The sequence below is a fragment of the Fukomys damarensis genome, unplaced genomic scaffold (assembly GCF_012274545.1).
Source record: "Fukomys damarensis isolate Sample0158 unplaced genomic scaffold, DMR_v1.0_HiC HiC_scaffold_11, whole genome shotgun sequence".
In the NCBI taxonomy this organism is placed as follows: Eukaryota; Metazoa; Chordata; class Mammalia; order Rodentia; family Bathyergidae; genus Fukomys; species Fukomys damarensis.
The window spans coordinates 27533546-27547486 of NW_022900923.1; the positions used below are offsets into that span (position 1 = coordinate 27533546).

At 38.1% G+C, this 13941-nt stretch overlaps 1 protein-coding gene across 1 annotated transcript in view; it reads left to right on the plus strand.

Moving 5' to 3' along the window:
• Swt1 (SWT1 RNA endoribonuclease homolog) overlaps window positions 1-6248 on the plus strand; it is an 84987-nt gene extending 78739 nt beyond the window's left edge. The window contains exon 19 of the mRNA XM_010631736.3: window positions 5423-6248. Coding sequence (XP_010630038.1) covers window positions 5423-5552 — 130 coding nt within the window. The 3' untranslated portion in view covers window positions 5553-6248. The remainder of the gene's footprint in view (window positions 1-5422) is intronic.
• The last annotated feature ends 7693 nt before the right edge of the window (window positions 6249-13941 follow it).

Here is a 13941-nt window from a genome sequence, read left to right on the forward strand (position 1 = left end):
CATGAAGGCCATAGCCTCTGACTGATTTCAGTCATACCTAGAATTATGTTGACTTCAGCTTGCTTTTTGAATAGTTGAAATGTTTTTTGTTTGGTTTGGTTTTAGTTTGTTTTTTAGGGGGTTAAGTGTTCAAAGTTAAAGTATTTTGTTTTTCTCCTTTTTTTTTTTCCTTTCCACTTACCTATACCAGGGATTTGAACATGAAATCAATTAGTAAACTCTCTCTTACATCCAGAAGGATGACATTGAAGAGAAAGGAAATACATTTAAAATCTTGAATGCATTGAAAGAGGAAAGTTGCTGCTCAGAAAGCTTTTGGTTTTTTTTTAATTTTGTTTCGTTTGGTACTGGGGATCGAACTTGGAACTTTCCGCTTGCGAGGCAGTTAGCAGCACCACTGAGCTAAATCTCTGGCCCAGCTTTTGGTTAATAGCATCTGGATTTGCTTGTTTGTTTGTTGAGACAGGGTCTCACTATGTAGTTGAGACTGACCTGGAACTCACTATGTAACCCAGGCTGGTCTCGAACTCACAGCGATCCTCCTGCCTCAGCCTCCTGAGTACTGGGATTACAGGTGTGCACCACCATGCCTGGCTTGCTACAGTTTTTTAAAGAAAAATTATTTGTCCATTTTTAAAGTGAACAGTGCCTTCTATATTAAACTGTGGTGTATATCATCATTCATAACCTTCAAATAAACTGCCAATAGAGATTTTTGGCTTTATTGATTCATATGAAACACAAGGCCAAGTGTAGTAGATGAGAGATGGTGCCTTTTCCTTTTCTTCCCCCAGCGTGGTGATTTGAACTGAGGACCTTAGGGAGGCACTGTGCCCCTTAGCTACATCCCTGGCCTGCCCTTTCCTTTTGACTTAGGTGAAAACAGAAGGATGTAGATGGAATCCTGTAGGAATGTTTAGGAAAACAAGTATTCAAGTTATATGAAATGGCTAGTCATTGTTTTTGAAGTATTAGTTGTTGACAGGTGATTACCACAGAACATTTTGCAATGAGGAAGTGTGAGGTATTAAGAAATATGTCTGTGCCTCTTCCTTTGGTTTCTGAGACAGAGCTCCAAAAACCCTTGTAGATAGGGTTGTAGGAGAATCTTTTGTTCTGAGGTTTTGTCTTTAACCATCATTTGCTTTTTGATTGTTCATTGCTAATGTATAGCAGTAGAACTCTCTCTGTTGATCTATTGCTTCATAAGAACTCTTATTGGCCCTGGACTCTCCTGCTAGGAGCATCTTTTGTTTAATGAAGTGACTCTTGGTGGGCTCCTGGAGAAGGGCTGGAGATTGAGTTAGTAATTGATCATGTCTGCGTTATTGAGGTCTTTCTAAAAATCCTGAAACTTTTGGGGCTTAGAGAGCTTTTGGGTTGCTGGATACACAGAGGTACCTGGAGAGTAGCTCACCCACAAAGGACATAGAAGCATATTGAAGAGATAATGCAACTCTTCATCTGGCTGTTCACTTGTATCCTTGGTAATCTGACTTAGAATAAATGGGTAAACATAAGTAAAGTATTTCCTGAGTTCTTTGAGTTGTCCTAGAAAATTAGTCAAATCCTAGAAAAGGGGTCATTAGGAACCCTGATTTGTAGGTGCCACACTGGTACTTGAAATAGGCATATGAAGTAAAAAAGTACTCTTGTGGAATTGAGCGCTCACCCTGTGGGAGTGGACTGTAATCAGAATTGGATTGAATGATAATGACACCCAGTTGGTGTCCACTGGAAAACTGCTTGGTGTGTGGACATTCTCCCTACACCTTTCCGATCTGATGTCACAGTTGAGGGTTTATGTCTGGACTTCGAATTCCATTCATTGGTCTGACTATATGTCTTGTTTTTATGCCAATATCAGCTTTGATGAAGTTGCTTTGTAGTAAGTTTTGAAATTAGGAAGTGTAATTCCATTAAAATTGTTTTTCTTTTTCAAGATATAGGAGTCCCTGCAATTCTGTATGAATTTTAGGATAAGCTTTTCCATTTTTGTAAGAATAGCTTTTTGGGACTTTGGTAGGAATTATATTGACTCTGTAGATGGGGAGTATTAACCATTTTACTACATCTTCCAATATAGTATCCCTTTCTGCTTATTTTGGTCATCTTCAGTTTTTTTCAGTCTTTTGTTTTAATATACACACTTGTGTCTTTGATTATATTCCTAATTACTGTACATGTGTGTATGTGTAAATTTGTTTACTTTTTTAGTTTGTTCATTGCCAGTATATAGAAATAGGACTTTTTTTTTCTTCTTCTTCTTTTTTTTTTGGTACTGGGGATCAAGCTCGGGATCAGGCAGCAGAACTGCTGAGCTTGCATCAGGCAGGGGAACCACTGAGCTAAATCCCCAGCCCAGGACTGGTTTTTTAATGTATTTTTTTACTTTGCACCTTTGATAAATTAGTTCATTAGTGCTAACATTTATATTGTGAATTCTTCAGGATCTCCAAATAAAGATAATTTCTTTATTTCCAATATGGGGGCCTTTAATTTCATTTTCTTGCTGAATTGGGACTGGTAAAAGGAGGCGTCCATATGTTGTTCTTTATCTTAGCGGTAAACTTTCAATCTTTTATGATTTGAGTGTGATATTAACTATTATATGCTGCTTTTATATTAGCATTATATATATTATTTTAATTTGAGATGCACTTGTTAAATGTCTGGAAAAGTTCAGAGATTTGTAAAACAAATGTCCATTATATACTTTCTTCTTGTACTTTGGAAGAATTTTGGAAAATCTGCATCAAATACTGAAATTAGGTCAATTCACTGCTACCATCACAGACTTGGTTAAAGCAAGTTTCCTATAACAGGAAAATTTAGACAGACTGTGGCTGTTGTTAATTCAGAAATCTCATGAAACAGCATATAATTACAGAATCAGAATCATCCTCTAGTTTTGAGCTCCATTCGGAAGGGATCAGAAACTGGGATAGTTTTGTTGGAAATAGGAACACAATGAGGGGTACATAAAGTATTTGTATTATCAGGGAAAAAAGATTTTTGTTTTAATTTATTTAGGCAGACTCAGATGGTTTTTTTAGGCTCAAGATGAAGAACATTCTCGAAGTTAGATATCCAAAAGTATAAGGTGCTTCTCACAGTTGTGATGGTCCAGTCAACAACAGGTGAAATGACTCATTGGAGATAATGCAGAGTAGCAAGCAAGTTGGTTAAGGTGCCTCCACATCTAATGTTCTGTCATCTTCCATGTGAGCCATGGGGGGAAAAAGAAATCAAGAATTCCTGTCATCACTAATACCCAGCCTTACTTTACTTCGTCAGCAGTTATAATTTACTGCAGGAAACCAATCTGTAGATCTTAATCCATTGTCAGAATGGTGACTTATGAATAAAGAAACCAAATGCAACTGGAATGAAAAGAGGAGATGGAGTTTTCCCTCTTAATGCAAAGGATTAGGGAGAGAAAGCGAAAGACAGAAAGATTCAGAAATATAGCTACTGAAGGAATTTTTTTTTCACATGTGGAATAAATAGGATAGGAATAGGGGCTGGCCTTGTTTCATTTTTAAATTTATAAGAAAATATTTTTATCTCTGCCAATTTGAACCTCTTGAGTGTGTTCCAAAATAATTTAAGTAGTTGTGAAGAATTGGCAGCAACACTAGTTTTTAAGTTTTAAATATTGGAATAAGACTAGGGTAACTCAAAACTAAAAAAAATATGATTTTAACCAGTCTCAAAGAAACCACATATCCTCAGGAAATGAGGTTGCTCAAAATATGGTATATTTATTCTGCTTCCTTCCTTTCATTCTATCATGAGTTCTGACTTCTTCCTTTGTCCTATGTGAAGAGGTCCATCACTTGGGAGGGAAAGTGGGAGAAGTAGCTAGTGGTTCTCACACCACAGAGATGGCTCAGAGCCACTCAGAGAGCCAAGGAAGTAATAAGTCTAAGTGTAATAGTAAAAATGACTGACATTTCTCCAACACCTAATGTGCTGGGGGCTGCTCTAGACTCTGAGTGTTCTTCTTGAACTTAAGACAATTTCCCAGTAGATTTATAGGTTAAAAATAGATTGGTGTCCCATAATATGTAGGCCCCTGTTATCTTTTGAGAATCTTTTGGCTTAGAGAAAAATAACTGTGATGGAATGTATAGACTTTACTTCCTGCTTCTGCACTTGTGCTTTAGGGTTACTCATATCCATTTATTAACTGGTAGGCAACTTATGCCAACCACCTTTTTTTTAAGTGGCAATTCTGTCAGCTTCTTACTGCTTTTCAAATGGCTGTTCCTCGTGTGTCCTTTAGCCCATCTATTCTTTAACTCTCAAACCAAATGAGACAAAACGAAAACATCTGCTTCACAGTATTGGTTAGATAACATCTTAACCTAAGCTCCTCCTGTGTTAGGAGGGTAAAGTAGAACTATATTGTGTAGCCCCTCCTACCACCATACAAAGAATTATGCATCAGCAACTCAACCTTTGCTTGTTGGCAGCAGTCTGCCATGGGAACACTTCTTTCTGAATTTTAAGAATTGTGCAAAGGTTTTTTCCATGCTGGCTAAGAGTCTGTGCTAAGAAACTATAATTACTGGTATTTTCTCATGTCAAAAATGTATTTCACATCTCAGCATTATCACCTTATCTGTAGAACTTTAATATATTTAAAGAAATAGAGTCAGTATGTTAAAAAGATACCTGCATGCTCTTGTTCAGTATAGTCTTAGTCACAATAGCCAAGACATGGAATCAACCTAAGTGCCAGTCAACTAAGGAATGGATTTTTTAAAAAGTGGAATATGTACACCTTCAAATACAACTTAGCCTGAAATAACAGCAACAAAAACAAACAAAAGGAAATGATTTGAAACAACATAGATGAACTGGAGGGCATTATTTATGTTAAGGGAAATAAGCCAGGCAGAGACATACATACTAGGGTTTCACTTTTATGTGGGGTCTAAAAATGTTCAACTCACACAAGTTAAGAGAGTATAATGGCAGGTAACTAGGGGTATGGGGTAATGATAGAGGGGTTGAGATCTTGATCAGAGGACACAAAATTTCAGTTAGGAATAAGTTCAAGAGAGCAATTACACAAGCTGGTAACCTTAGTTAATAACAATATATTGTGTTTTTGCCAAATGTTGGGGCACACGTCTGTAATGCCAGCACCCTGTAGACCAGCCTGGGTTACAGAGGAAGAAGACTCTGTCTCAAAAAGTAGAATTGTATTTTGTGAATTAAGAGTAGATTTTAGGTGTTCTCATCACAAAAAGAAGTATGTGAGACAATGCATAATTAATTCACTTGAGGCATTCCACAATATTATCACGAACATCAGAACATCATACTTATACAATAAAAATATACTTATTTTAAAATCAGAAAAAGGAAAGAAACCTGACTAGCAGTGACTTAACATTCACTTTTCTCCTAGGGAAAAGTTAACCATCGGATGCCGCCAGCTAGTTGAGATGGAGTGTGCCATGCAGCAGTGCAGTGCATCTGTCTACGTGGGGGCCAAGAACTGGGGGTGGTGTGAAGACACGTTCGACTACAGGACCTAAGTGCTGTGACATTACAGAGAAACTGCATTCTTCTTTGTAACTTCAGAGGCTTTGTCTTCATGAGTAACAGTAATTTTCGATCTGGTTACTTTTTTGAACCTAACCCAGAAGTTTAAGAAATATTTTCTAGGCACCAAAAAGTGATTGTGTTACTGACAGTCTCATTGAAGCTCTAAAGAGCCTAATGGATGCATTGTGAAATAAACTGTGCACTCAGCTTTCCTGGAGTGGACAGTGCCTGCATACCTTTATCCTAATTCCAAGCCAGTATCTCTAAGGAAAAGGAGCCATCTTTCTCCTAGGGCAGGAGCCATGTGGGCAACTGAGGAATGCCCAGGGTGTAGTATTAGCATCTCTCTCAGTCCTGAATATAAGCATATGACCAGATACTGCCAAACCCTAAAAATTAGGACTTGACCTCATGTTTACCACATTCCACAATTGAAATCTTGTCTGCAGTTGTTTTTTAATGATCAAGTATTTATGTAGATGGGGTAGAAATAATAACAGTACCATCCCCACCTCCCTCAGGTAATAGAATTTTGACTTCAGCTCCTACTTCCTGTACAGCCTCTCCTCCGAGCTTGTAATTTTTCAATGCATTTCTAGTAGGGAAGAGAAGTGACCCCTGTGCTGAATTAAATCTGAAGCAGCCTGAATTATTGGCAGTGACTGATGTTTGCCACTATCAACTGTTTAATATACTAGGGTTTCACTTTTATGTGGGGTCTAAAAATGTTCAACTCACACAAGTTAAGAGAGTATAATGGCAGGTAACTAGGGGTATGGGGTAATGATAGAGGGGTTGAGATCTTGATCAGAGGACACAAAATTTCAGTTAGGAATAAGTTCAAGAGAGCAATTACACAAGCTGGTAACCTTAGTTAATAACAATATATTGTGTTTTTGCCAAATGTTGGGGCACACGTCTGTAATGCCAGCACCCTGTAGACCAGCCTGGGTTACAGAGGAAGAAGACTCTGTCTCAAAAAGTAGAATTGTATTTTGTGAATTAAGAGTAGATTTTAGGTGTTCTCATCACAAAAAGAAGTATGTGAGACAATGCATAATTAATTCACTTGAGGCATTCCACAATATTATCACGAACATCAGAACATCATACTTATACAATAAAAATATACTTATTTTAAAATCAAAAAAAGGAAAGAAACCTGACTAGCAGTGACTTAACATTCACTTTTCTCCTAGGGAAAAGTTAACCATCGGATGCCGCCAGCTAGTTGAGATGGAGTGTGCCATGCAGCAGTGCAGTGCATCTGTCTACGTGGGGGCCAAGAACTGGGGGTGGTGTGAAGACACGTTCGACTACAGGACCTAAGTGCTGTGACATTACAGAGAAACTGCATTCTTCTTTGTAACTTCAGAGGCTTTGTCTTCATGAGTAACAGTAATTTTCGATCTGGTTACTTTTTTGAACCTAACCCAGAAGTTTAAGAAATATTTTCTAGGCACCAAAAAGTGATTGTGTTACTGACAGTCTCATTGAAGCTCTAAAGAGCCTAATGGATGCATTGTGAAATAAACTGTGCACTCAGCTTTCCTGGAGTGGACAGTGCCTGCATACCTTTATCCTAATTCCAAGCCAGTATCTCTAAGGAAAAGGAGCCATCTTTCTCCTAGGGCAGGAGCCATGTGGGCAACTGAGGAATGCCCAGGGTGTAGTATTAGCATCTCTCTCAGTCCTGAATATAAGCATATGACCAGATACTGCCAAACCCTAAAAATTAGGACTTGACCTCATGTTTACCACATTCCACAATTGAAATCTTGTCTGCAGTTGTTTTTTAATGATCAAGTATTTATGTAGATGGGGTAGAAATAATAACAGTACCATCCCCACCTCCCTCAGGTAATAGAATTTTGACTTCAGCTCCTACTTCCTGTACAGCCTCTCCTCCGAGCTTGTAATTTTTCAATGCATTTCTAGTAGGGAAGAGAAGTGACCCCTGTGCTGAATTAAATCTGAAGCAGCCTGAATTATTGGCAGTGACTGATGTTTGCCACTATCAACTGTTTAATTGACTTCTTATACAGTAAGTTGGAAATCTTTGTTTACTGAAATGTATTAGGCTTTTGTTAACACTTAGATAAAATCAGATTTGGCTTTGTTACACGTTAATTTATTTTTAAAAAGAGCAATAAACAACTTATTTTCATTAAGGTGTTTCTTTTCATTTTACTTTCAAATAGTGTTTCTGAAATCCATATAAGGTATGATCATAAAAGTGACCTCAATACAAAGAACTGATCCAGGATGTTCATTAGTAGTTGGCGTCAGATCTGCTAAGCTGTGTGTGTGTCAGTCATGTAAGGAAAGTGTACTACCAAGTGTGGGGCTCAGAGTGCTGCCAGAGACATGGGCCACTGAGAACCTGGGAAGCTTCAGGAGAGCATCTGCTCTTCCTTGTCTTCCCTGAGGACCCAAAATTACACGTGCCTCTAAATTAAAGAACTTTAGATCTCCATCCCCCAGCTGCTGCTTCTTGTTGCTGTTGTTTTGCTCTGCCTTGTTACTTACATCTTTTCTTTTATCTTTCATGAAATTCCCTTTTATTCCTATCACTTTCATATTTTCACATACTTTGATATGGGTTTTAATTTTTTATTGTATGGACATCATGTATCTTACTTTCACTTTAGTGTCAATTTATTTCAACTGTTTTATTTTGAGATGTGTAGATATTCTTTAGTTTTCTAATCTTTAGTTTGCTTTAGAAACATATCTGGGATTGAACTCAGGACCTTGTGCTTGCCAGGCAGGTGCGGGGCCACTGAGCTAAGCCCTGATTTCTTTCACTCAAGGCTTCCCTTCCTTTGTTGCTCTTCATTAGTTTTGTACTTGTTCCCCAACACAGGGATTGAGGGGTCCTTTTTCTCCCATCTTCTACTCTGTCTCCGGCTTCCCATTCAGGGTTGGAGTAACTCATTTAACTCATGTATCATAAGCTGCACCTTAAAGAACATATGTGATTTTATTTTTTTGGTACTGGGGATCGACCTTATGCTTGTGATTTTATAAGTAAAAGAATGTTTATATCCTTCAAAAAGGAACTTGGAAGTTTAAGATTTCCATTGTTCAGTATGTGCACCTAATGTATTGGGTCAGAAGCTATCATAAGCATGCTGTGAACCAGAAGGGATTTATGGACAGTTATACCAGAGGAACTTTGAACACAACACTCTTGATCTTGTTATAGCAAGGAGGAGCTATAACAAGCTCCGTGATAACAGAGAGGTGTCCATGACGTTATTCTAGCAACATGCTGTGCTTAGGTACTTGGTGCATTTTACTAGCCCAACTTGATTTTTTTTTTTTCTTTTTCACAAAAAGTAGGAGACCCTATGGAGGATCCTGTGGTTGGAAGTTAACCAGCTCTTACTGTATTTAAGGCCAAGGAAAAGTGAAAGTACTACTCCACTGAGTCCTCTTGATAGGACCTAACACTGCACAGATTAGAGGTTCACAGGTGAATTTCACATTCAGTGTGAGTCTTCTCCTGTCACATGAAAGGCCAGGTGACAAGATAGGTTCGAAGTTGTTTCCTTGATAGTTTGAACATTGTTCTTAAGAACAGAAGTCCTTCCTGGGAAAATACGTTTATTTGAATGGTGTCTTACTCAGGTTTTAGAACCTAGATCACATTGTTTGTATTCTTGGCTCAACAATGCCCTTACCCACCTATGGGAACCCTTTTCACTCCTTACCATTATGGCTTGGGATGAATTTATTTCTTAGACAGGGTCTTTCTATGTAGTCCAGGCTGGCCTTGAGCTCATTTAGCCCAGGCCAACCTTAAAACTTGCAGCGATACCCCTCCCCTGCCTCCTGAATGCTGAGATTATAAGCATGCACCACCACACCCTGCAAATTTAACTCAAACGGACTATCCCTTACTACCAAATAAATACATGTCCTACTCTTAGGATGTGATGCTACTTATTACACTTGTTATTTAGAAACTGAACAAGCTAGTCACCCTCTTTTTTGTCTCAGGCTATTTCACTAATAAATTACCCACTATAGTGAATATAACTAAGCTCCTTAAGGGCAGGAATTACACTATCTCTAGTATGTAATTCAAAGTTTTGGTCAGTGTTTCACAAACTGATATGAAGACAACACTCTGTACCAATCAGAATTTGACTTGTAAGCCCAAGTTTGTGACATATTGGGTTAAAAAGCCACTCAGTAAAAAACTAATACATCTTGACCAGATCAGCTTGAGTTGTGCCCTGCAAAAACACTGGCCTTCTGGAGTCAATACCCCAAAGTGTTAAACTGTTGGTTTTCCTTAAATGCTTCCACTTTATAAATAACTGTCTCCATTCTGGCTGTTAGTGATAAGAACTGGCTGATTTTAGGATTTATAGCTTATTTTGGTGGGGCCACAGGTTTGATGGTTGTCAGCTTCACTGGATTGAGAAACACCTAGTAAAGCACACCTCTGGGTGTGTCTTTGGGTTTCCAGAGATTTGCATGAGGTACAGCAAACCAAGGAGACCCACCCTGAAAGCAGGTGGCACTACTCAGTACAGTAGGCTGAGGGCCCAGATGGAAAAGCCAGAGGAAGCGCAATCTCTGCTTCCTCCCGAGACAAGCAGGTTTCTTCCACCATGCTCATCTATTTTTGCCTCACCATAGGCTTAAAAGCAATGAAGCCAGCTTACCCTGGATTTAAACCTCTGAAACCATGAGCCAAACTGTATCTTGTAAGTGTTCTCAGTTGTCTCATCACGGTTCAGATAGCTGAAACAGGAATCCTTTTAAATTCTGACCTAGTTTGGGAGATGGGTGGAGTGGAAGGGGAACATAAAAGAATCCAGATGTGTCATGTACATGTACCTACTCCCCAAGACGATTGTAAACTTAGGTATTGCAAACATAATAAAGATTTTTAAAAATTCTGACCTAATTTTGTTTAAAATGTCTTGAATTTAGTTCCAGTGTTCAAACTCTTGAGGACAGATTCTTGAGAACTACATCAGAAACCCAAAAAGTGGGCACTTTGAGCTACTGGCTTGGTTCAGTATTCCTAACTGCAAATAAACTTCAACATCAGTACTTTTTTTTACCCCTATGCAATCTTTTCTTACAGCCTTTGCTGCTCTACAACAGACTGGTGGTTATGGCCTGCAGAGTCAGTGAGAAGGGCTCCTCAATGTGATTATTAGTGAAGTAAAAAAGGGGCATGTCCTTTAAGCCTGCTTCTGACTTGGCACTTTTAGTTAAGGTACAGAGAAAATTCTTTCTCCAGTTCTGTAGGTTTTGTTAATCATGTAATTACCAACTCACAGTATATGAAGTTTCAGCTGGGCAAGGTGGCACACACCACTACTATGTTACTTGGTAGACTGAAGCAGGACTGCAAGTTGGAGGCCGGTCTGGGCAACTTAGATCCCTCTCAAAGTTAAAAAGGGGATTGGATTTGGAAATGTAGTTCAGCACTCCAAGTTCAGTTTCCAGTACTGTAAAATAAATTCAAAGCCCCTTTGTAATTAACTCCCATGCCCATCTTAGGCCACTGATGCATTTGTCACCTTCTGCAGTTTCCCTTTTCTAGAATGTTACACACATGGTGTCTTTTCACATCCTGCTGCCTATCCATACTGTCCAACATATAGTCTGTATCAGTAATTCTTTTTTTTTTTTTGGTACTGGGGATCAAACTCAGGTCCTTTGTGCTTGCGAGGCAGGCAGCAGAACCAGAGTTAAATCCCCAGCCCAGTAATTCATTCTTATTCTTTAGTAGTAGTCCATTGCACGATGTACCAACTTACTAGTCCACCAGTTGAAAGACTACTTATAAAATGAGCATGTTCACATACGCGTTTCTGTATGTATACATTCCATCGCACTTCAATACATGCCTGCCGATGTTACAGCGTTAGAAGTCATGACTTTCTTTTCAAAGTGCCTACAGTAATTCTACAATACCACCAGTGCATCAGATTCATTGCCTTCAGACTAACAACAGTAACTTGGTATTACTCATTTTTGTTTTAATTTACATTTTCCCAATGATGTTACTGGCTACCCACTTAATTTTCTTTGATGAACTCTTGTTCAAGTATTTACCCATTTAAGACTGGGTTTAGGGCAGGGAATGTAGCTCAGATACAGGCCTATTACATGGTGGGCCCAGGGATTGATGCTCAGTAATGTGAAACCAGCCCCGTTTTATTGTTTTTTGTAGCACTGAGGGTTAAACCTAGGCCTTATGCACGCAGGCAAAGTACTCTACCATGAAATACATCCCTCTGGAGACTTCTCAGTTTTTAGATTTCAAGGCTCAGGTTGGCCTTCAATTTGTGTTCTTCTGCCTCAGCCTTCTGAGTAACTGGGAGTAAGAGAAATAAACACACCATCATGAATGGCTTTTGAATTTTCAGAACTGAAAACACAATTCCTCAAATACTTTAACAAGCACATACCTTTACAAGCTTAGTACTTTTTTTTTGGTATTGGGATCAAACTCAGGACCTTGAGCTTTTGAAGCAGGTACAGAGCCACTGAACTAAATCACCCTACCCTTTTAAAAATTTTTTTTGGTCCCGGGGATCGAACTTGGGTCCTTATGCTTGTGAGGCAGGCGGCGGAACCACTGAGCCAAATCCCCGGCCCCCCTATCTCCCCCACTTTTTTATTAAAAGATAGTGTTTATACACTTAGGCTAGTCTTTAACTCCAAACAATCCTCCTGCCTCAACCTCCTGATAGCTGGGAATATAGGTGTGTATCACCACACCCAGCGAGGGTGGTGTTGAGAAAAGCAAAATATTTGCTTTATTATACAAATTGCCAGGAGATTGTTAAAACCTGGGAGAAACTTTAGTGGACTGGTCTTGTAAATTATTTATAGAGGTCATATTTTAACTAATATAACTCATTCCCTCAGAAGTTTCATTGCTCAAAGTATTCTGTGTGCCCTGACTGTCCAGGTTAAAATTTTATTACAATACTATTTGCTCACTCTGAGTAGCCACCTTTTTAGACCTATGCCCCCTTTTTGGTTCCTCTATTTCCAAAAGGTATCAATCTTTTAAATACATAGCTTTATGACTGAGCTTTTTGTTTCTTACTCTTAATAATTAGCTTATTTGAAGACTCCTGAGAAACTTCTGGTTTTATTATGATTACTTTTGCTTCAAAGCAATTACTCTTTTAACTTACAGGCACTGAACTCAAACATTTATAGGACCAAATTTATGGCTTAGTCCTACCAAGCAGTTAACATTCATTGTGTTTCCTTGTTTTTCTTTCTCCTTTACAAAATTAAAGGGTTAAAAATGGGGTTAAAAAATGTTCTACCAGGACTCTTCTTTGCCTGTTTCAATTTTAAGAATTCTAACATCTGGACAGATTTAAAGGTTAAATATTGAATTCGTTAATCAGGCAAAGGATTTTAGCATTTTATCTGATATTTCCAAATCTAGGATTTCCCCCCAAAATGACTGTTATATAGGGAACTAAAATATTAAGCAATGGCAAATGCAAATACACAAAGACAAAAAATCAGAACAGCACAATGAAAGTCAAATTCATGCCAAATACAGCAAATATTTGGTTAATTAAAAGCAAGTAAGTATTTCATAAGTTATGCTAACATTTTAGAAAATCTAGTATGTTTTACTGTCTAATTGCTTAAATGCTGTCAGCAACTATCTTTAAACTATTCTGAAACTCATACTAAAAAACAAAACCAACTTAAACCCCAATTTTTAAAAGTTATGCTAAAACTATGCCATGTTCTCCCAAAGAAGAGGTAACTTTCAGACATGGATAAACACTAATTGGTCTGTTTTTGTTTTGCCTGTATGGAAATTTATACTCACGAAACTTCCTTAAAAACATACTTTTACCCACCAAACTACTTTCATGGAGGAAAAAACATTGGCACAAAGCATCTCCACACATTATTTGCCTGGTCCATGTCACTTATGCAATGAGAAAAAAGTTCAAGGATTTTAGTGCTGCATCCTCAACTAAAACTTTATTTCCTTGAATAGAACATACAGAGATCATATAAAGAACAGTCATCACATTAGGCAAATTCAAATCCTCTAACCTTCTAGTTTGAGTCCAGAATCAAACCAGATATAGATGATTAGTCAGAAACTACACTTTAACCAGTTTATCTGATTTCCACTCTTGGTGGTCCTTTGTGAAACATATGAGAGAAATAAGGTGGCAAGATACCCAAGTACCAAAGTATTTGAAGAAAATACCTAATTTTTTCCTAACCCAAGTTAACCACTGAATGATCATCTCATCCCAGCTGGCCCATTTGGTTCCTATGTTTCATCAGTGAAAAAAATAGCTTTCTCCATACCTTAATTTTAGATGCAAGGTGCTAGCTAGATGAGTATTT